The following is a 23569-nucleotide window of genomic DNA, read 5'->3' on the forward strand; positions in this document are numbered from 1 at the left end:
AGAGCAGAGAAAATCAACAGGAGAAGTAAGAGGCACAAAACTAAAGTCGAACTGCAGAAAGAGACATCATATCTCATCATGATATGACACTGAGAAGCTGAGAAGAATTATGCCCATTGCCAAGCAAGCCCATTGCCTAAGCAAGCCCTCCACCAAAGCTCTGTCCAGCTGACAGGATACCCTGAAGGACAGCTACCCTAGCTTCCCCAGTTCTTACCTCGTCACTGGAAACTCCACAGTTGAAGGCCAACCAACGCACAGCTTCAACGGGACTTAAATGTTATATACTCGCTTTGGAAAGACCTGTCCAGTCTATCTTTACAGTAAGAAGATTAAAATGTTTTTGGAAACTATCTGACCACTGCATGATGAAGGCAAATCTGGATATTGTTGATGTAATGTTAGTATTTGTGTTATGCACAGTAAAGTTATAGGACATTGAAGACACAACATTGAAAAAAAGTGTTCATTTGAAGTACAATCACAAGGCACCAAGGGCATAATTAATGTCATAAAGTACATATCTCATATACATGGACACATTTGCATACGCAATCATATCTTTACACATCCAATAAAAATAGAAGATGGAATTGAAACATAGATTTACACCTGAACATAGGAACGGCTCTAGGAAGAGTCTTAGTGGTTCCAAACTTCTTCCCTTTAAGAATGATGGAAGCCACTGTGATCTTGGGGACCTTCAATGCTGCTGGTACCCTTCCTCAGATCTGTGCCTCAACACAATCTTGATCAATGCAAACAGGATGCACCTGAGCTCATTTTCAAGTCTGAAAGCAAAGCCTTATGTAAATACTTAGGTAAATAAGGTATTTCTGTTTTCATTTTTAATAAATTTGCAAACATTTAATAAAACCTGTTTTCACTTTGTCATCATGGGATATTGTGTGTAGACTGATGAGGAAAAATGAATTGAATCCATTTTAGAATAATTTGGAAAAAGTAAATGGGTCTAAATACTTTCCAAATGCACTGTAAGTCTTGAGGTAGTCTGACCCACTGGGCTCAAAGAAAAATAGCGGCAAACAATATTTCAACAAGTTTTGTATAATATAAAACTTTGAATATGGTAACTGCAGTGTTTCCCCTATATTCATGCCATCGCTGCAAAAAATATGTAATTATATTTTTTAATATGAAAAGTCGTTAGCTCAATGAATGGAATGCTATGAGAATAGCTAGCATGTCATTGTGCTAACGCTAGTAGCAATGCACCCCCCACCCCCCGCTATCCTTGCCACCTCTATTCAAAAGGATACTGAACTGTATATTTTTTCATGACAGGATTAGGCTATTGTGCAACTGATCTAATAGTCACAAAATACCTTGTGAAGACTTACAGAAAATGTTTGACCATTGCCAACAAAGGGTATATAACAAAGTATTGAGAAACTTTTGTTATTGACCAACTACGTATTTTCCACCATAATTTGCAAATAAATTCATTAAAAATCCTACAATGTGATTTTCTGGATTTTGTTTTCTCATTTTGTCTGTCATAGTTGAAGTGTACCTATGATGAAAATTACAGGCCTCTCTCATCTTTTTAAGTGGGAGAACTTGCAAAATTGGTGGCTGACTAAATACTTTTTTGAGCCACTGTATTTTGCCCCCCCACACCAATATCAAAACAAACTCTGAACCAATGACATTAATTTGGGGACAGGTCTTCTAGAACGAGAAGCATCCTCTTCCTTTTTATCAGCTTGATTACGTGACTTGGTTGACGTAGGATTTCTTGACACCAGTGTTGGAGGCTTAAGTTTATGGGAGGGTGGTGCCAGCTGATACTTAATGGCAGCCAGGTCTACTTTAGCTTGCCTTGGTTTTGATTGACTTGTCTGTGTTGAGCGCTTATTAGCTGTCACAGGAATCTTCTTGGCCATCGTAGTCTTTGTTTCAGACTTATGTTAATGGTTTAGGCTTTGTAGTTTGTCTTTTTGTGAATGTTTGGGACGTGGACTTTGTGGTGACAGTTGGTTTGTGCTTTCTATTCCTCTGAGGGGTTGTTGTGGCTTTGTTAGCAGGGAGATGGGACATTGGTACAATTTTGGGGACTGTGGCTCTAGTTTGTGACCTGGTGATTGTTGATTGAGTCCTGACAGTGGGTCTCAGTGTTTTCATGGTTGTTAATTGAGAAGTCCTGACGGTGGGTTGAGTTGTGGTAACCCCTGGCACTAAGACTGTAGAGATTGGTGGCAGTGCCTTCACCTCTTTAGCAGACCGTGAGGTGTGTCTGAAGCGTTTCACCTTGTTCATCTCCTGAGCCAGGGCAGTAAGCCCATCTATCACGATCTCCAGACGACCCTCCAGCCTTCTCAGACGAGTGTCCATGTCTATGTAGCTACTTTCCAGCTTGCCCACCCTCTCTTTCTTCTCAAGGGCAGACTCTGACTGCAGGGCCAGGAGTGTCTCCAGCTGAATGCTGAGATTGCTCTGCTGGCCCCTCATGGCCTGGATGCCCTCCCTGATGTCCAGGGTGTTGCTCTCCAACATGCTGAGGTGCTGGTTGAAGCGGTTCATGAGGAGCCTCATTAGGAACTGGAAGCTGTGCTCTCTGACCTCAGGGCTGGGTGTGTTCAGTGATGGGACCCTGGGTGCAGTTCTATTCAGGTGGACTCGGACCATGTCGTCCACAGGGGTGATTGTGGTTGGACGAGTAGGAGTGGTTGGGCGAGTGGGAGCAGGTGGGCGAGTGGCTCTGGGCTGTAGTCTATGACTGGCTCTGGGCTGTAGTCTATGACCTCCTCCTCCTTCTCCTCAGCTGGCTCTGGGCTGTAGTCTATGACCTCCTCCTCCTTCTCCTCAGCTGGCTCTGGGCTGTAGTCTATGACCTCCTCCTCCTTCTCCTTAGCTGGCTCTGGGCTGTAGTCTATGACCTCCTCCTCCTTCTCCTCAGCTGGCTCTGGGCTGTAGTCTATGACCTCCTCCTCCTTCTCCTCATTTGGCTCTGGGCTGTAGTCTATGACCTCCTCCTCCTTCTCCTCAGCTGGCTCTGGGCTGTAGTCTATGACCTCCTCCTCCTTCTCCTCATTTGGCTCTGGGCTGTAGTCTATGACCTCCTCCTCCTTCTCCTCAGCTGGCTCTGGGCTGTAGTCTATGACCTCCTCCTCCTTCTCCTCAGCTGGCTCTGGGCTGTAGTCTATGACCTCCTCCTCCTTCTCCTCAGCTGGCTCTGGGCTGTAGTCTATGACCTCCTCCTCCTTCTCCTCAGCTGGCTCTGGGCTGTAGTCTATGACCTCCTCCTCCTTCTTCTCATTTGGCTCTGGGCTGTAGTCTATGACCTCCTCCTCCTTCTCCACAGCTGGCTCTGGGCTGTAGTCTATGACCTCCTCCTCCTTCTCCTCAGCTGGCTCTGGGCTGTAGTCTATGACCTCCTCCTCCTTCTCCTCAGCTGGCTCTGGGCTGTAGTCTATGACCTCCTCCTCCTTCTCCTCAGCTGGCTCTGGGCTGTAGTCTATGACCTCCTCCTCCTTCTCCTCGACTAGCTCTGGGCTGTAGTCTATGACCTCCCCCTCCTTCTCCTCAGCTGGCTCTGGGCTGTAGTCTATGACCTTGTAATCCTCCTTCTCTTCGACTGGCTCTGGGTTGTAGTCTATGACCTCCTCCTTCTCCTCGACTGGCTCTGGGTTGTAGTCTATGACCTCTTCCTTCTCCTCGACTGGCTCTGGGTTGTAGTCTATGACCTCCTCCTTCTCCTCGACTGGCTCTGGGCTGTAAGTCTGTGTCTTCCTTCTCCTCCTCCTCATAATACTCCTCCCCCTCCTCCTCATCTCCACTGCCCTCTGGCACCACATGTTTCTCCAGGCTAAAGTTGAACACTGCCTCACCACGCCCCGGCAGGAGGAATCCCTCATTGTCCTCTTGCAGGTACGGGTCCACACAACTGTCTTGTTTTCTTAATGATCAAAACATTCAAATCATAAATAGGGCAGGCAGGGAGGCTCAACTTATCAAAACATACCGATGTTTATTTAACCGGTCACCTCATCGTCATCTTTGCACCTCGAGTAGCAAAGATTCGTCAAACAGATGTGACATTCGAAATGCCACCTCAGAGAGAGAATATGTAAACACTGACAACATTATCCCACAGCTCCTAAACCTTACTAAAAGCATTAAAGCACTACTGGAGCATAAACAGAAGAGTGAAAAGGTTCTGGCAAAGTTGAATCAAAGGAGGGAACTGAAGCTGAAGCAGAGGAGAGATAGCGAAAACCAAGTTACATAAGGTTTCCTCAGGACACAACTACAAGTCCAAACATTCCTAACGAAAGACTTGATTGGCCAAAAAAAAGAAAAGACTTTTGCAACAACAAATGCTATCACACCTTAGTATATCACATATAATCCCATGGTACACCAGACACATTTTTTAAAACCAAAATGCCCATTGATAAATACAATGTTTGTTAGCTAAACTCAATAATCCACCACACATATTGACCTCTCAAATAGCATAAAAATCAGTGCTACTGCAGACACCAAACCCAACACACAAAACCCTTTACTAACTAACTGGAATGGGTGGCATTGATTTGAGCTTTGCTTCCCCCATACCACTTCACTAATACATACCAATCAATCATGACTGGGTGAAAGAGGGATGCAATGGACAGACATGCTACTATTCCCATTTTGTAAATGAAGCAAGTGGGTGCCAGTACCAGACCTATCACCTCTGCTTTGCCAAGCTCCGGCCAGCCCAGCATCCCCAAACCACTGACCCCTTAGCAGCTTGACCGTAAGGATGGACGGGATAGAGAGAGACAGAGCTGGATATGGAGAGAATCGTACCTTTCGCAGCGCCGGCCAGTGAAGCCAGGGGGACAGTTATCACAAGTGGGCTGACCATCCACATCCTTGTAGCAAGACTGAGAATACCTGCAGGAAAACAGAGTCTTCTATCAGAGACAGTATAGCCTACAGCCCATATAATATGAATGGGGTTACATTTGAGACAATAGTGTAACTGTATGACCAGTCACTGTCAGGTCAACTGTCTTTACAAACAGCAGGTTGACCCCACATAATTAAATAGGATCTCTATGAGGTTGACTAGCAGGTGAATGGACACATGTTTATCAGTAGAATAAGGATCTTCATGAGGATAAGTCTGGATCTAGAGTTCCAGAGCCATTGATCCATATAAAGGTGTAGTTCTGAGCAGCTGTAAAGCCCATGAGGAGTGAACTCACTGGTTGCTGGGGGAAGTGCCAGGGCAGGGGCAGGGCTGACAGGCCTGGGGGCCATCCGTCACAGGGTTGCCGTAGAAACCTGGCAAACAGCGCTCGCACCTTGGGCCGGCCGTGTTGTGAAGGCATTGCTAGAAAAGGAGACACACAGGCCCATGGAACAGTGAAATCCTATTATGAGCGAATGTGTGTTCTGAATCCACATCTTGAGATTTGTCAAGAAACCATTAGCGGATTCCATAGCAGACATCAAAGCCAGATGCAGCTGTAGTACTGTACTACTGACATACAGTACAGTAGGATGGTGGTGTGACTTACCAAGCACGCGCCTGTCTCCTGGTCACAGCCGCTGGCGTGGCTGTTACAGTCACACCTCTCACAGGTACCCAGGTAGAGTCCAGAGCCTGTACGGGTGTAGCCCACATCACACTCCTGTATAGAAACAGACATGGAAGGAAAGACATGGAAAAACCCCTCAGGCCATGTAGTAATAGAAATGTAGACAGTACAGTAGATTGTCTTGTTGTTCCATTACAGCATGCTCTAACAATTCAACTCTGTGTTTCTTTCCAAGATGTCTACAGTGCTATGAATCAAAGTGATGGAGCTTAACGACTAGGAGAGGTAACAGAGGAACAGCTACTGTATTGGTTGTTCTTGTGTCATCAGAATAATGTTTATGTGGTGTGTGTGTGTGTTTGTGTGTGTAAAGTACCTGGCATGATGGTCCTTTGTAGCCCTGGGGACAGGCACACTCCTCCACCTCAAGGGCATGTTCGTTGCCTGTGGAGCGTGGAACTGCAATGTCCATTTGGATGTCTGAAAGACTGAACAACAGACAACAACGCAGGTGAGATAATAACAACAACAACATCAGCCACATGGTCTTTCTAGTAAGTGTCCTAAATTATTCTTTAGAATCTTCATTATGTGGAAAACTACAGCTGATTTGAGGTACGACTCAATATGTCTTCCTTCTCCTACCTACACTAGAGTTGAATAGAAGTAGATCTCAATAGTACAGGTAGTCTGGTCCTCTCTTACCTGGTCTCAGCCATGTTGTCAGCGTAGGTGGCTCTGATCATGAATACAGTAGTATCAGCCAAGGCCATGAGGAGGTGCTCACGAGTACAGGGCTGTCCATCAGCACGCCTCCATGCAGACTGGTAGGAGAAAAAACAGGGAGAGACAGAGAAGTGTAAAGGTCTGCATAGGCAAACTCAGGATTAGAGCTGGGATTATATTCAAGAATAGGATTGGGATTAGCGATGGAGTTAATGGTAATCTAATTACGTATTCTAAACAAAATCATCCACAAAGACAACCTGTTATTACATCTTAATGAAAACAAACAGTTTATTTTAAACACGCATACACACACGAACACAAACAATGACACACACCTCTCTGAAGGTGACAGTGACGGTGGTAGGTGCGCGGGGGAGGGGCTTTGTCTGGGAGAAGTGTTCCAGGAAGATGCTGTTGCCTTGGAGAACCACATCCGGCTGTCCGTCAATCACCAGGGAGCGTTGCCGCGGCTCATAGCGCACAGTGTATCGCAGCTCTCCGCCATAGGCTGTCACCTGGCAACAACATGTCAGATGTCAGAGACAGAGGTTCTAGTTCTAGAACAACCCACCTCTTAACTCCACTCGATGGTGGAAAGGTATTTCATCCTATAAGGCTAGCTGGGTCATGGATCATCAAGTAGAGAGCTTCTCTTGGTTTAGGGAGCTATGTAAAGCCTTTATAGTTTTCACATGTTGAGAGAGCATGTGGACGGTGAAATTCAGCCTGACCACATTTACTTCACACCTCAAGTCAAAATACGGTGGATGATAGTTTCTCCTGTCCCTATGGTCTAGTGGAGAAACAAAGTGTCATAAAGACCACCACTCATCTCCCCCACCCTCTCCCCTTGTCCCCTCCCCTCTCCACTTGTCTCCCCCATCACCCTTCTAGAGTCTGTCTCCCCCATCACCCTTCTAGAGTCTGTCTCCCTCCTCTCCCCTAGTCCTCTCTCATCCCCCTCTAACCCATGTCTCCCTCCTCTCCCCTAGTCTCCTCTCTTCCCCCTCTAACCCATGTCTCCCTCCTCTCCCCTAGTCTCCTCTCTTCCCCCTCTAACCCATGTCTCCCTCCTCTCCCCTAGTCCCCTCTCTTCCCCCTCTAACCCATGTCTCCCTCCTCTCCCCTAGTCCCCTCTCTTCCCCCTCTAACCGCTGTCTCCCTCCTCTCCCCTAGTCCCCTCTCTTCCCCCTCTAACCCATGTCTCCCTCCTCTCCCCTAGTCCCCTCTCTTCCCCCTCTAACCTCTGTCTCCATCCTCCCCTAGACTCCTCTCTTCCCCCTCTAACCGCTGTCTACTCCTCTCCCCTAGTCCCCTCTCTTCCCCCTGTAACCCATGTCTCCCTCCTCTCCCCTAGTCCCCTCTCTTCCCTCTATAACCCATGTCTCCCTCCTCTCCCCTAGTCCCCTCTCTTCCCTCTATAACCCATGTCTCCCTCCTCTCCCCTAGTCCCCTCTCTTCCCCCTCTAACCCATGTCTCCCTCCTCTCCCCTAGTCCCCTCTCTTCCCCCTCTAACCCATGTCTCCCTCCTCTCCCCTAGTCCCCTCTCTTCCCCCTCTAACCGCTGTCTTCCTCCTCTCCCCTAGTCCCCTCTCTTCCCCCTCTAACCGCTGTCTTCCTCCTCTCCCCTAGTCCCCTCTCTTCCCCCTCTAACCGCTGTCTTCCTCCTCTCCCCTAGTCCCCTCTCTTCCCCCTCTACCCCCTGTCTTCCTCCTCTCCCCTAGTCCCCTAGTCCTCTCTCTCCTTCCTCTCCCTCTGTCTCCCCCTCTCACCTTGTCTCCTCTGAAGCTGTCTGGTAGGACCCAGTAGTAGACGTCCTTGGGGATGTCAGAGAAGGAGCGGTATGCCACCTCTGAGGAGCCCTTCTGGGTGATACCGTCTGTGATAGTCCTGGAGTTAGCACTGTTGGAGAGGGAGAACAGCTGCCCATTCACACCGCCACGGACCTGGGGGATACAAACACACACACTCTAGATACAACATCTTTGTATCTTCTCTGTCCTCAAGAATCCAAGCGAAAAGGGCTCAAGTGCACTTAAGCCAGACTCAATGCACTGCTGTGGATTAGGATGTGCTTGACAATCCCTTGCATTTTGTGATGTCTTAAGTGCCCTATAGAGGTAGTGTGTGTTGGCTGGTGTGAGTAGTATTAGTGCGGCCAGGCTACTGACCTGGTCTCGGCTCCAGGTGGAGCTGGCACACTGCTTGGTGACGCCCATACAGAAGCACTGTAGACAGCCTTCTGGGTTCTCCTCTGTCAGGTGGAAGGCACCGCTCTTACACTCGTCACACTGCGACCCCACCACATTGGACTACAACACACACATATACCAGACACACAGCTTGTCATGCATCTGACTCACTGACTGACTGGCTGGCTCATCATAAAAGATGATCGTATTATAATTGCAGTAAAACCTACACAGGTCCAAGTAATTCTGAATGTACATGCAATTCACATGTTCCCCGCAAACTGTCATTAACAAATAACACAGGTATCAGACACATTCCTCACTCGCTAGATGCACAACTAAAGGGGAATTGCACTCAAAACTAAGGGAATTGCACTCAAAAATCGATTTGTTCGTTTTCTTCCAGACCTTCTGATGTAATTTAAGCATTGACATGGACTCAGAACATCCAATTTCGTTGTTTTCTTGACGAACAATTGTAATTTTGAAAAACTACAAAAATCGAGAACCATGAAAAATTAAACTGAGAAAATGTAACATGGGAAAATGTAAAACAGAATTTTGGAAACGAATCACAGATCTTTTTGGGGCCCCCTTTGAGTTTATGAACCATTATTTGACCAGGTCTATTGACCACTACCAGTGGTGTAAAGTACTTAAGTAAAAATAGTTTAAAGTAGTCGTTTTTGGGTACCTTTCCTTTACTATTTATATTTTTGACAACTTATCATTTTACTTCACTACATTCGTAAAGAAAATGGTGTACTTCTTACTCCATACATTTGACCTGACACCCAAAAGTACTCGCTACATTTTGAATGCTTCGCAGGCCAGGATAATGGTCTAATTCACAGACTTATCAAGATAACATCCCTGGTCATCCCTACTGCCTCTGGTCTGTTGGAGGATACCCCTGGCTATCCTTAAATAAAGAAAAAAACACAAGAAAATGGTGCCGTATGGTTTGCTTGATTTCTACTTTTACTTTTGATACTTAAGTATATTTTAGCAATTACATTTACTTTGATACTGAAGTACATTTAAAAAGAAAATACTTTTAGACTTTTTACTTTTACTACTTTTACTTTTAGACTTTTACTGGGTGACTTTCACTTTTACTTGAGTCATTTTCTATTAAAGTATCTTTACTTTTACTCAAGTATGACAATTGGGTACTTTTTCCACCACTGTGCACTACTTTCTCTTGTACACGAAGGACCCGTGGAAGAGTTGCAAGCGAGAGGAGAAGAGAAGAATGTGGCGATTTAAAAGCTAGAAAGAAATGTGTAGCTCATGACACGGTTCATTTTTTAAAAGTGGCTCTCATGTTAGAAAAGGTTGGAGACCACTGGGCGAGACAATGGAGTTAAACTGTTGGTGATTGAGAGTGTAACTCCTAAATCTAATCTAAAGCCCTACTCATAACTTTGGTCGTAAGATTGAAGTACAATAAGCCAAAGCAGCGTAGTGTGTTACCTTGCAGGCGCATGGTCTGCTGTTGGAGTTCACTGTTCCTCTGCTATCACACTTTGAGTTTGCTGAAGGAGGGAGGGAGTGGAGAAAGGGGGAGAGAGAGGGAGGGAGTAGAGATGAATCAGTACCTGGGAGTGCTCCACCAACTCCAACCCCTCCACATACCAGGGTGATGATGACACCCCCCTCAGCAGGTATGACTGATGTTAATAATTACACTGGGTCAAGACAGAGGCTCTTAAAGGTAAAGTAGGAAATAAAGCATGGCATGCACTAGAGATAAAAAACAGTCATATACTGTACACATGGCTCTGGGTAACACAATACAAATAAAGCATTTTCCTGGCACTTTCAAGCCTAAAAACAATGTCCATCCCAATACTGATGTAAAACAGAACACTCACTGTTTGGAAAACATTTGCCATTAGGCTGTAGTGGGTTACCCTGGTACCCAGGTGCACACCTATGAAGAAAAAAATACCCACAAACATCTTAATCTTCTATAACTATCCTTTATAACTGACTATTCCATATACAGTAAAGCTGTCATTGATTTAAAGACCATGCACACGTAAAGGGGTGTGATGTCATTTGTGATGTCACTTCCTTACTTTTCACAGCGGCGGCCGGTGTAGCCTGGTTTGCAGGCGTCGCACGTGGCCTGGGAGTCATGGTCCAGGAAGCAGGTGTCAGAGAACCTGGGAGACACAAACAAATCACAGGAGTAGACTGTTAGCTACAGTAATATGTACATTAGCTGCCGGTTAATGGGTAGCAACATAGGTCACAAGGTGACAACACCAGCAATGAATGAATAAGCCCAGTGTTCTTCTGGAAGGTCCACTGAATCCGCACAACAGGGACGTCAACCTGCTCTTTCCATCCATGTCTGTCACTCAGGGTGTGTGTGTGTGTGTGTGTGTGTGTGTGTGTGTGTGTGTGTGTGTGTGTGTGTGGTGACCCCTCACCGGCGGGACGTCTCGGTGTATGGGCATGGACAGGGCTTGCAGTCATCGGGGCGACCTCGTCTGGGGTCACCGAAGTAGCCTGGTCTGCACTTGTCACACTGAGGACCTTCAGTGTTGTGCTGGCAGCTCTGAGGAAGGGAGAGGAACATAGTTCAGTTACTGCCTCTATATTATGGACACTTGTCCATACATTACTTACAGAGCGGCTGAATTGACCAATTCTGCATGTTTTTCTGCTGCTCATAAAGAAAACGGAGATTTGTCTTAAGAGTGTTGTTCGATAAGGGTGTGTTATAATCGCTTTATTGTTCCCTGGCAGTTACTGTTGTTTGTCCCTCTTGAATCATCGTAGCAACAACATAGCCACTACCACTTCCTCAAAATATAATTAATTTAAGATAAATAAAATAATCTGTAATTAATTTTGACGTTTTTGCAGAGGAGGTCTTAGTCGTACAATTTTACATCTAGCTATGGTGTTTGGTGCAGTATTTCTCAAGTAAAATAAATTGCATGAAAAAGTGCTAGCAGCGCCCAGGACTGATTTCTGAGACCATTTCATCATCAGCAAGCTGTCAAACTATGGTAAATAAATACATTTTAATTTGGCTCAAAACAGTTGCAGACTGGAGGGATCACTATCAATCACATCAGCAAGAGGTGGGCAGCTCTGTGTCATTGTCTGGAGATTCGCTGCTATGATTGGATAGAGCGCATCAGCACAGCTGTTTATCCGTGCATGATAATTCTTCCTATGCGTTACCATCCCGTGGTAAGTGGGAAAGTGGGCATGACTGTAATCCAAACCCAACCTGTTATGTAAGTCGTGAGGACCTCACAAATCTCACAACTCAGTTTAGTCAAATATTTACAAAAAATTATCCTACTTGCATTTTTTACCGCACATTTTGAAATAATTTTTGTACACATTCTCAACACTTAGAACAGATTTGTTTACAGCTAAAATACATTGAGGCTAATACAACTTTATAATAGTATAATAATAACATTACGTTGTAAGGAGTTCTCACCAGACAGTGTCCACTAATGGGGTCACAGGCGCTGGCGTGTCCATTACAGTTACATCCAGCACAGGATCCCAGGAAGTTCCCCCCAGACACACGCTCAAAGCCAGTGGAGCACTGTTCACAGGACAGTCCTGAGTAGCCAGGGGGACACCTGGGTGAGACAGACAAACACCATAAGAGCCATTACAACTGAAACTCTTTCAAACACAATACAATGCAATGCAACTTTATTTACAATATATCTACAGCTACAGGGACAAAAAATGTATGTCACAAAAACCGGTACCACGGTTTAAGTAATTTTCTTAGTGCCTGCAACTCTATGGGGCGATAAGAAACTACATCCAATCCAAATCCCAACGTCAGCTGAAGTCAATCTATGGGATCTCACCTGCACTCCTCCACTTCCTTGGCGTTGCCCTGGATGTTGTACTCCACGGTGGTGGTGTCCATGACGATGTCGCTGAGCGCCACGCTCACCATGTGGTTGTCGTAGACGGTGCGGATGCTGATGGTCTCAAGGCTGGCCAGGGTCATCATCAGGTCCTCACGGGACACCTGGCGTCCAGACGAGTGCTGCCAGTTCTCCTACAACAACACATACCAACCATGTAAGGTCAGACACTCAACCTATGCATGTTAGTCCTAGACAAGTACCCTTTAGCCACTGATCATATACTTTACATTAAAGGCCTAGATGGCTTCATCTTTACAATTGATCATATACAAAATGCCCAGACTAGTACATCTCAGCCACTGACCCCATATAGGCTATGTAAGACCAACAAAAGGGTTCCAAATGGGTTCTTCGGCTGTCCCCACAGGGTAACTCTTTTTGGTTCCAGGTAGAACCCTTTTTGATTCCAGGTAGAACCTTTTTGGGTTCCACGTAGAATCCCCTTTAAAACTTCTTAGGGATAGGGGGCAGTATTTTCACGTCCAGATGAAAAGCGTGCCCAAAGTAAACTGCGTGCTACTCAGGCCCAGAAGCTAGGATATGCATATAACTGGTAGATTTGGAAACAAAAAGAAAACACTCTAAAGTTTCTAAAACTGTTAAAATAATGTCTGTGGGTATAACAGAACTGATTTGGCAGGCAAAACGCAGAGGACAAACCATCCAGGGGGAAAGAAAATTGAGGTCATAGTATTTCCCAATGGTTTTCTATGGGATACCCTACTTAATAGGAACCTGGTTGCAGTTCATATGGCTTCCACTAGATGTCAACAGTCTTTAGAAATTGTTCAATGTTTTTCTTTTGAGAAATTAAGAAGTATGGCTGTTCTTTGTAAGTGTCACTCCAGGTGGATGCTACTGTTTGGTGTGCGTGAACTGGAACGCGCTTCACATTGTTTTTATCCGGTATTGGAAACAGTTTATCCCGTCTTACATTTTATCGACTATTTACGTTTTAGGATACCTGAGGTTGGATTAGGAACGTTGTTTGAAATGTTTGGACCAAGTTAACAGGTAACTTATTAGGTTATTTGTAGTCATGTTGGGTGAGTTGGAACCGGTGTATTTCTGAATCAAACGCACCAAATAAATAGACTTTTTGGGGATATAAAGAAGGAATTTATCGAACAAAACGACCATTCATTGTGTCACTGAGACATTTGGGATTGTAAAAAGAAGAAGATCTTCAAAGGTAAGCATTTATTATATCGTTATTTCTGACTTTTGTGTAGCCACCTGCCTGGTTGAAAATAATTTTCATGTGCTTGTATGCGGGGCGCTGTCCTCAGATAATCGCATGGTCTGCTTTCACCGTAAAGCCTTTTTGAAATATGACACTGCGGCTGGATTAACAAGAAGTTAAGCTTTATTTTGATGAATCTTGAATATTGATATTTCTGTAGTTTGAATTTGGCGCTCTGCAATTTCACTGGATGTTGTCAAATCGATCCCGCTAAAGGTATTGGCGCGCGAAGCGATCACTAACAGGTTACATAGGTTTTTGAAGGGTTCTCCTATGGGGACAGCTGAAGAAACCTTTAAGGTTCTAGATAGCACATTTTTTTCAAAGAGTGTAGAGACGGGTGCATTGTTTTACAAAAAAATAAAGAAGAGGGCCAGGAAGGAAACAAAGTGAGGTAGATATGTTGTTTGTAGTTGAAAGATGGACTGAGACCCACCTCAGTGAATTTGATCTCCTTCTTGTTGACCACCCTGGAGGGGGTGGGGTTGCCCCTGCGGTAGACCAGTCTCTGACCATTCCCGGTCAGAATCACATCTGGTTTCTCCTCAGGCTCAGTCTCCCCGCGGGCCAGAGTGTAACGCACCTTGTACTTCAGTGAGCCTCCATAGGAGTCAATCTAAATATACATACAGTCTCTGTATTAACAACACTGTTATATACTGTATATCTGGCAAAGCTCTGACTAAGGCAGTGAGGCTGAAACTGATTATGGTCAAAAGCAGTGTGGAGTAGCTTCTTTCCTTTGAATATGACTTCAACATCCCTTTCTGACGCAACACTCAGACGTGCAAGTCAATTTCATTTATAATTCATATAACTTCAAATAGGAGTTATCTTGCTAGTATAAGCTAATTTCAACATGGTGTCACATTGAGCAATTGGAGAAACGGAGAGCAGGAGAGATGCTGTACCTTGTTGCCCAGAAACTGGCGGGGAAGCGTCCAATAGGAGTCCAGGATGAGGAAGCGTCGTGATAGGTCGACCAGCTGGAACTCCTCCTCCTCAGGGTTTATGAGGAGCTGAGTGGAGGAGAGAGGAGGGGTGCCTGGTCTAGAGGGGTACGTCACGTTCACTCCTAGAGATAGGGAAGAAGGCAGGGTGTTATGGAGGGAGATAAGGAGAGAGACATATGAAGTAAGAGAGAGTTTTATCATATCAGTAATCACATTCATATTATGCATGCATAAAAAAAAATTTAAAAAGCGTAAAAAGTTTTTTAAAGTTCAGTTCAATCAATTGTTGGCGAGGCAGGTAGCCTAGCGGTTAGAGCGTTGGACTAGTAACCGAAAGGTTGCAAGATCGTATCCCAGAGCTGACAAGGTGAAAATCTGTCGTTCTGCCACCGAAGAAGGCAGTTAACCCACTGTTCCTAGGCCATCATTGAAAATAAGAATTTGTTCTTAACTGACTTGCCTAGTTAGATAAAGGTAAAAACTTTTTTACAGATGTCTTGACGTTTTCACAAAATATTTAGGAACGTAAAATTCCATCAACTTTGTCATGTGTATTTATTTCATACAGGCATTTGTATTTAGTGCGGTCCAGGTACCTTTGAAGTCGTCCTCGTCAGTGAAGCGCAGGTTGATCTGGTTGCGGTAGCGGCCGGTGGTTCCACAGTTCTTGGTGATGCCGAAGCAGAAGCAGGAGATACAACGTCCCTCCACACTGAAGTGACCGTCTGGACAGTTTCCTGGTGACGATGACAGAGAGGATGACAAAACTGGACGAAAGGACAGCACGGTGCAAATAGGCAACATAGAAGAGACAGACATATAACAGGCAAAAAGGTGCAGACAGACATGAACCATTTTAGGAAATTCATATATTCACGTTATGTTCTTATACAAAATAATGTAACGAAATAGCCTTTAAAATGATCTAGCTGATCCCAGAGGTGAGTAGTATACAAACACTGTACCTGATTCCCACTTTAGGGCCAACCCGAATATTACCATACTTTCTAGCATGCTTACAGCAGATATGGTGGAACCATGCATAACCAGCTCAGTCCAGTTTTGCTTGTTTTGGCCTTATATGGGGAATCAGCCTATCCAGTACATACCTGGTTTCTGTGTGAGGCTGAGCACCCCGTCAGGGATACCAAACACAAGGCCTTTGGCGTTGATGGCCTCACAGGTGTACGCCCCCTGGTCCGCCTCCTTTACGTCACGGATGGTCAGGGTGCCACCCCCATTCTCACTGGTCATTGAGATCCTGGGAAGGCAGATACATTTAAAACTTGTAGTGTATTTGAGGTTTAAGAAGGCTTCTGCTGAAGTTTATAATATCCACTTTGAAATTTCCCCTTATGAAATATGTATCAACTCTTACAAAAATGTCCATGAATTACAAACCACATTCAAAAACAAATCCCAACTACCCAACCTCAATGTAAAAGGGCCGTGGTTTATTTGGCTACTCAGTCTCTTTAGTGAGAAACAAAAATTATGGAAAGTCAGAAAAATAAACTATTTTCCATGGATGCACATCCCAAAAGCTCCAGTCACCACAGTGTGAATGGAACCTGAGTCACTGCACTGGTTATCTCCCCCAGCGGGATCTGGTTCCAGCGCTCTGCGCATTACGCCTCCGAGGGAGTACGATGGAGCAGCGGCGGGGTGCCAGGGATTCCTGCTTCAATTAAGCCTCTACCTGGCCACCATTCGGCCGGGTCCCTCGGACGAGGATAGCGTGAATGTCCTCATCACCTGCCTCACGGGTAGAGCCCTGGAGTGGGCCAATGCTGTTTGGAACGGGCCCGACTCAGCGAAGGGCAACTACCCGGAGTTCACCCGCCGTTTCCGGGCCGTGTTCGATCACCCTCCGGAAGGCCGAGCGGCGGGTGAGAGGTTGTTCCATCTAAGGCAGGGGACGAAGAGCGCGCAGGACTTCGCGCTGGATTTCCGGACCTTGGCCGATGGAGCAGGGTGGAATGACAGGGCCCTGATAGACCAGTACCGGTGTAGCCTGAGAGAGGACGTCCGCAGGGAGCTGGCTTGTCGGCATACAACGCTTAGCCTGGAAGAACTGATAGACTTGTCGATCCAGTTAGACCATCTGCTCGCGGACGTTCTGAAGGGGTCCTGTTCGTTCCACCTCCTGACCCTCCCGCTCCTATCCCGATGGAGCTAGGAGGGGCCGCGTCCAGGGAGATCGGAGGAGGAGGCTCCTCCTGTACCAGTTGTGGCCGGAGAGGGCACACTTCCGGTCGGTGCTGGAGGAGTTCATCTAGGAGTCGAGAGGGCAGGCAGAACACTCCTCGGTCACCCCAGGTGAGTAAGCACCACACTCTCCCAGAGTTTCCTGTTGGTCACATGTTTGTATTAATTTGTTTCCTCAAATTTTTTCCCTCTCTCCAGCATAAGGCGCTAGTAGATTCAGGCACAGCTGGGAACTTTATAGATTGCGGACTCGCTCAGAGGTTGAGGATTCCGTTAGTAAAAGTAGACCCCCCTTTTCCCGTGCACTCTTTAGATAGTCGACCATTAGGGTCAGGGCTGGTCAGGGAAGCCACAATTCCTTTGGAGATGATTACGCAGGGGAATCATAAGGAGCGAATTAGTCTGTTCCGTATCGATTCACCTGTGTTTCCGGTGGTGCTGGGGATTCCCTGGCTGGCTATTCACAATCCGACTATTTCGTGGAAACAGGGAACTCTCCAGGGGTGGTCTGATGAGTGTTCAGGCAGGTGTGTAGGGGTTTCCATCGGTGCGACAACGGTGGAGAGTCCAGACCAGGTTTCCACCGTGTGCATTCCCGCTGAGTATGCCGATTTGGCTATCGCTTTCAGTAAAAAGAAAGCGACCCAATTACCACCCCATCGACAGGGGGATTGCGTGATAAACCTCCAGGTAAACGCTGCACTTCCCAGGAGTCATGTGTATCCTTTATCCCAGGAGGAGACGTTGGCTATGGAAACATATATCACCGAGGCTCTGGGACAGGGATATATTCGGCCCTCCATGTAACCCGTATCCTCGAGTTTCTTTTTTGTGAAGAAAAAGGATGGTGGTTTGCGTCCGTGTATTGATTATCGAGGTCTAAATTCCATCACGGTTTTAGTTACCCACTACCTCTCATTGCTACGGCAGTGCAGTCATTTCACGGAGCGCAGTTCTTCACGAAACTAGACCTCAGGAGTGCGTATAATCTGGTGCGTATTCGGGGGGGAGATGAGTGGAAAACTACATTTAGCACTACATCTGGCCATTATGAGTACCTCGTCATGCCATACGGGTTAAAGAATGCTCCAGCTATCTTTCAATCTTTTGTGGATGAGATTCTCAGAGACCTGCACGGACAGGGTGTGATAGTGTGTATTGACGATAGTTTGATCTACTCCGCTACACGCACAGCGCATGTGTCTTTGGTGCGCAAGGTTCTTGGACGACTGCTGGAGCATGACCTGTATGTGAAGGCGGAGAAATGTGAGTTTTCCAAACAAGCCGTTTCCTTCCTGGGTTATCGCATTTCCAGCTCGGGGGTGGTAATGGAGGGTGACCGCGTCAAGGCTGTGCGTAATTGGCCGACTCCAACCACGGTAAAGGAGGTGCAGCGGTTCTTAGGGTTTGCCAATTACTACCGGAGGTTTATCCGGGGTTTTGGTCAAGTAGCAGCTCCTATCACATCACTGCTGAAGGGGGGGCCGGTGCGTTTGCAGTGGTCAGCAGAGGCGGACAGAGCTTTCCGTAGGTTGAAGGCGCTGTTCACTGAGGCGCCGGTGTTGGCGCATCCGGACCCTTCATTGGCGTTCATAGTAGAGGTGGACGCATCCGAAGCTGGGGTTGGAGCGGTGCTCTCACAGCGCTCGGGTGTGCCACCGAAGCTCCGCCTCTGTGCTTTTTTTCTCGAAGAAGCTCGGGCCAGCGGAGCGGAATTATGATGTGGGGGACAGGGAGTTGTTGGCTATGGTTAAGGCCCTGAAGGTGTGGAGACACTGGCTTGAGGGGGCTAAGCACCCTTTCCTTATCTGGACTGACCACCGTAACCTGGAGTATATCCGATCAGCTAGGAGACTGAATCCTCGTCAGGCAAGATGGGCCATGTATTTCACCAGATTTCGTTTTACTATCTCGTATCGACCAGGTTCCCTCAACACTAAGGCCGACGCGCTGTCCCAACTCTATGACAGTGAGGACCGGTCCATCGATCCTACTCCCATCATTCCGGCGGCTAAGCTGGTGGCACCAGTAGTATGGGAGGTGGACGCGGACATCGAGCGGGCACTAAGGGAGGAACCTGCGCCTCCACAATGTCCGGAGGGTCGTAGGTACGTGCCGCTCGCTGTTCGTGATCAATTCATTCGATGGGCTCATAGTCTACCCTCGTCGGGTCACCCAGGTATTTCTAGGACAGTGCAAAGTCTTAGGAGGAAGTACTGGTGGCCCACCTTGGTGAGGGATGTACGATTCTATGTCTCCTCCTGTTCGGTGTGCGCCCAGAGTAAGGCTCCTAGGCACATGCCACGAGGGAAATTACAACCCCTCCCCGTTCCACAACGGCCGTGGACCCATCTATCGGTGGATTTTCTTACTGACCTTCCCCCCTCTCAGGGGAACACTACGATCCTGGTCGTTGTGGATCGGTTCTCTAAGTCCTGCCGTCTTATTCCATTGCCCGGTCTCCCTACGGCCCTGCAGACTGCGGAAGCCCTTTTCACCCATGTCTTCCGGCATTACGGGGTGCCCGAGGATATAGTTTCTGATCGGGGTCCCCAGTTTACCTCCCGTGTGTGGGCATTTATGGAACGTCTGGGGGTCTCGGTCAGCCTGACCTCAGGGTATCACCCGGAGAGTAATGGGCAGGTGGAGAGAGTGAACCAGGAGGTGGGTAGGTTTCTGCGGTCGTATTGCCAGGACCGGCCAGGGGAGTGGGCGAGATACATCCCCTGGGCAGAAATGGCCCAGAACTCACTAAGCCACTCCTCTACCAACATGTCACCATTTGAGTGTGTGTTGGGGTACCAGCCGGTCCTGGCACCATGGCATCAGAGCCAGACTGAGGCTCCTGCGGTGGAGGAGTGGGTGCAGCGCTCTAAGGAGACCTGGAGGGCCGTCCAGGAGTCATTACACCAAGCGAGTGGACGGCAGAAGAAGAGCGCTGACCGTCACCGCAGTGAGGCCCCCGTGTTTGCACCAGGGGACAGGGTCTGGCTCTCGACCCGAAACCTGCCCCTCCGCTTGCCCTGCCGGAAGCTGGGCCCGCAGTGTGTAGGGCCATTTAAAGTCCTGAGAAGAATAAACAAGGTTTGTTATCGATTATTACTTCCTTCGTATTATCGTATTAACCCCTCGTTTCATGTGTCTCTTCTCAGGCCGGTGGTCGCTGGTCCCATGCAGGAAGGTGAGGTTCCGGAGGTCCCTCCGCCCCCTCTAGACATCGAGGGGTCCCCGGCGTACACGATACGAGCTATTCTGAACTCGAAACGCCGGGAGAGGGGCTTGCAGTACCTCGTTGACTGGGAGGGGTACGGTCCGGAGGAGAGGTGCTTGGTCCCGGTGGGGGATATTCTGGATCCATCTATGTTGAGAGAATTCCATCGCCTCCATCCGGATCGGCCGGCGCCTCGACCCCTGGGTCATCCCCTGTTTCTTGTTTGGTTGTTAGGGTGGGGTTATTTAAGTTAGTTCAGCCTGCTTCTGTTTGTGCAGGCTTGTTCATCTGTATTTGTTAGAGTGGTTTGTGTTTTTGCATTTTCTGTTTTTTTCGCTGTCCTTTATTTTCTTCACGTGTTGTTCGCCTGATTTTTTGTTTGTGTGATTTTCTGTACATTAAAGCGTGTTTTTCCCGTATCCTTTGCTCTCTGCGCCTGACTTCACACCTATTCACTCATTTACCGTTACAAATTCACATTTCCTGTTGCTACAGGATAATTTTCCTGCTGTAGCAAACTGGCTCAAATTAAAATCCTACATGTGTATACATTGCATACATTACATCGATGCTTCAATCAAATAAAATACAGAAGGCTGTGGTCGACTCTTCTGCAGCCAAATAGTGATGATTCACTTTTCACAGTTAACACAAGTGTCTAAAGGGCTTTCAGAGGACAAAGAATATTCTGACTCTAAATATATTTTCTGAACAGACACATTGCTATATGAACCGCCATACTCTCCTCAACTTTAAGCTTTCAGTATGGTATGTTTTAATAGTGATTGAAATAGTTAAACATGCACTATGCAGAAATCGCTCCACCATTTATTTCCTGCTTTCTAAAACTCTAATAATCCACCTAATTTCAGTTTATGTAACAAAACAAGCAAGTATAGTGTAGAGAATCATTGTACCATCTAAACCACTGTGAAATATATTTTCCAAAAATATAGTATTTTCAGCTGTTTGAAGCTGGTGTACAAAACCAAAAGTAAAACAAAACTTCAGAACGGTAAGCATCAATATAGTGCAAATAGAACAGAGCTACCGCGTCTCAGACTTGCTTGCAATGACAGATCTATAACACACATTTCTATGTGAATTTGGTCGGGCCGACATCAAAAAGTTACATATTGCAGCTTTAACTCTCCGATAGGAATATTATTTTGACGGATTATATATAACTTTACTGTATAACACAAACAGCCAATCAATGAATGCACAGTAAACTGAGTTATCTGTTATTGCACATTGCGAAAATCATTTTCCACTTAGAGATCATTAACGCAAAGCCACAAAGCAATAATTGAATAACTCAATAATTAATGACAGATGACTGGCCTGTAGATCGGATATATGACTGAGCTTAAACAGCAATGAATGAAATGCTGCATTTTGTGGGCTGACAAGATTGGATAGCGGACAAATCCTCACTCATTTCAAAATCTTCACGGTCTGTTTCCAATCAATTATACGGAAGACTCATTTTACACAATTCCCTAAATTAAACCCAGCATTTCTTTCCAGAGCTATCACTGCAAAGTTCAACAATCTTGTCCATAATGGCACCAGACAGACAGAGTTTGAAGAGAAGTCACGTGTATCATGCAACAGATGGGTTCAGCACTCCACATTAAATGTTTATTTGATGCATATCAACTTATCGAATGTTTGCCAACACACACACAGAGACATTTTCAAATGCAACTTAACATTCCATGTATTCAGTCTGGGGCCATTGGCTTAAATGCCTCACTAAGTTTATGATAAGAGGTGTTATGGGCTGAACCAGAGAAGGATAAGGACTGTACCAACTCACCTGCCACTGACAGGGATATGGCCCCAGTTGAGCCTCCAGGTGATGATGGGGGTAGGAACACCCACCGCCACACAGTTAAAGGTCACCGTCTCCCCCCGCACTGCCTGAATGGACTCCTCTGGGGGACTGGTCACCGTTGGAGGAGCTTAAAGGCAAAGTTACGAGAAAACAAAGATGAGCATCTATAAAGCCAAGTATGCAGGCACTGTGGGATGCATGATGGCACACACACATTCAAAAACAAATCCCAACTACCCAACCTCAATGTAAAAAGGCCGTGGTTTATTTGGCTACTCAGTCTCTTTAGTGAGAAACAAAAATGATGGAAAGTCAGAAAAATAAACTATTTTCCATGGATGCACATCCCAAAAGCTCCAGTCACCACAGTGTGAATGGAACCGGAGTCACTGCACTGGTTATGGTACAAAGGATGACTATACAAGACAGACACACAGAGGCTTACACAGAAAGAGGGGAAGTTGGGGGTCAGATGGGGTTTTGAGAGAGAGAGAACGTGAGAGAGAGGAGGTAGAGAAAGAAAGAGTGAGAATAGTGTATGGGTGAGAGAGAGAAAGAGAGACATACTATACATGATGTGTGAGAGAGAGAGATAAAGAGAGAAAGAGAGAGATAAAGAGAGAAAGAAAGACAGAAAGAGAGAGAGTGATAAAGAGTGAGAGAGAGAAAGAGAGAAATAAAGCGACAGAGACCAAGATAGAGAGAGAGCGAGAGAGAGAGAGATAGAGAGAAATAGAGAGATAAAGAAACAGAGAGAGAGAGAGAGAGAGAGAGAGAGAGAGAGAGAGGGAACAGAGAGACACAGACAGATAAGGTCTGGGACTTACTGCAGCCATACTCATCAGAGCGGTCTGGACAGTCTGGCTCTTCATCACACTGATAGCTGGATGGGATGCAGGTGCGGTCACTGAGGCACACAAACTGCTCTGGGGCACACGTGTCACCTGGACCTCTGGTGGCTGGAGAACCAGAAGAGATAGAAAATCACTTTGTCATTAATCATTTTAGCATTTGTTTCCACAGAGTTCAAAAGGAGTTTGAAAAAGATGTGAATCATTCTGAAATGAACTCGTTTTGCTTCAGACCAACCAACAGGAGTGCTGACTTACGGCAGTCTGTCTCGTCTGAGTTGTCCTCGCAGTCGTTGTCTCCATCGCAGCGCCACAGCTTGAGAGCACAGCGGCCATTCTTACATTTGAACTCATTTGGTTCACAGGGAGAGGGAGTGCCTGGAGACAGACATAGAGCCAGGATCAGTGGAGTACTTCAATCAGACACCTTGATCAGGTGTGTTTGCATTAAGCAGATGCAAAACGTTGTGTCTGATCGTGATTGTGTGTATGTGTGTATATCTGGGTTTCTGTTAGGAAATGTGGCGCCTTTCATTTTAATTTACTGGACATTTATGAAATGTACCAGATCCCTATGCATTGGTTGCGCAACCTGATTAGGGCATCCACCCACTGTGCTTAGAATGCCAGAAATGGTACATTTGATGGTAAATCACATTTAGTGTATGGTTTATATTAACAGAACATGCAACTCCGATGCAACGGCATGCGTCATTCTTTCCGAATTCTGCTGAGAAATTTGAAGATGTTAGAATACAAATGCAGCGCGTCCATATAGGGGAAGCTTTCCCTAAAGTAAACTGAATTTCCAAAATTATATAGCCTAAATAGCTTACTCCTGTCCATACATAAATACATAA

General features: G+C 46.3%; 2 protein-coding genes across 51 annotated transcripts in view; both read right to left on the bottom strand.

Annotated features, from left to right (window-relative positions):
* The window catches only part of hspg2 (heparan sulfate proteoglycan 2), a 187193-nt gene that overhangs the window by 65390 nt on the left and 98234 nt on the right, over window positions 1-23569 (bottom strand). For 34 of the 50 annotated variants that reach the window (XM_090185100.1, XM_090185103.1, XM_090185087.1 and 31 more), the window contains 21 exons: window positions 22968-23087; window positions 22686-22817; window positions 21841-21985; window positions 15709-15860; window positions 15196-15366; window positions 14558-14721; window positions 14083-14262; window positions 12338-12534; window positions 11950-12097; window positions 10919-11046; window positions 10562-10648; window positions 10355-10413; window positions 9954-10015; window positions 8457-8597; window positions 8058-8231; window positions 6620-6799; window positions 6261-6379; window positions 5932-6043; window positions 5535-5648; window positions 5220-5347; window positions 4819-4905 (listed from right to left, as the gene is read on the bottom strand). In XM_090185100.1, the coding sequence (XP_090041226.1) occupies window positions 4819-4905; window positions 5220-5347; window positions 5535-5648; window positions 5932-6043; window positions 6261-6379; window positions 6620-6799; window positions 8058-8231; window positions 8457-8597; window positions 9954-10015; window positions 10355-10413; window positions 10562-10648; window positions 10919-11046; window positions 11950-12097; window positions 12338-12534; window positions 14083-14262; window positions 14558-14721; window positions 15196-15366; window positions 15709-15860; window positions 21841-21985; window positions 22686-22817; window positions 22968-23087 (2800 nt within the window). The remainder of the gene's footprint in view (window positions 1-4818; window positions 4906-5219; window positions 5348-5534; window positions 5649-5931; window positions 6044-6260; window positions 6380-6619; window positions 6800-8057; window positions 8232-8456; window positions 8598-9953; window positions 10016-10354; window positions 10414-10561; window positions 10649-10918; window positions 11047-11949; window positions 12098-12337; window positions 12535-14082; window positions 14263-14557; window positions 14722-15195; window positions 15367-15708; window positions 15861-21840; window positions 21986-22685; window positions 22818-22967; window positions 23088-23569) is intronic. The other 16 variants (XM_090185101.1, XM_090185099.1, XM_090185093.1 and 13 more) reach the window with 1 other exon arrangement.
* On the bottom strand, window positions 1848-4745 carry LOC149981307 (uncharacterized). The gene has a single exon (XM_090185105.1). It carries the CDS (start codon window positions 3876-3878, stop codon window positions 2631-2633), a length of 1248 nt encoding a protein of 415 aa, XP_090041231.1. The 5' UTR covers window positions 3879-4745; the 3' UTR covers window positions 1848-2630.

The sequence above is a fragment of the Oncorhynchus mykiss genome, chromosome 9 (assembly GCF_057628025.1).
Source record: "Oncorhynchus mykiss isolate SJ-2025 chromosome 9, ASM5762802v1, whole genome shotgun sequence".
In the NCBI taxonomy this organism is placed as follows: domain Eukaryota; kingdom Metazoa; phylum Chordata; class Actinopteri; order Salmoniformes; family Salmonidae; genus Oncorhynchus; species Oncorhynchus mykiss.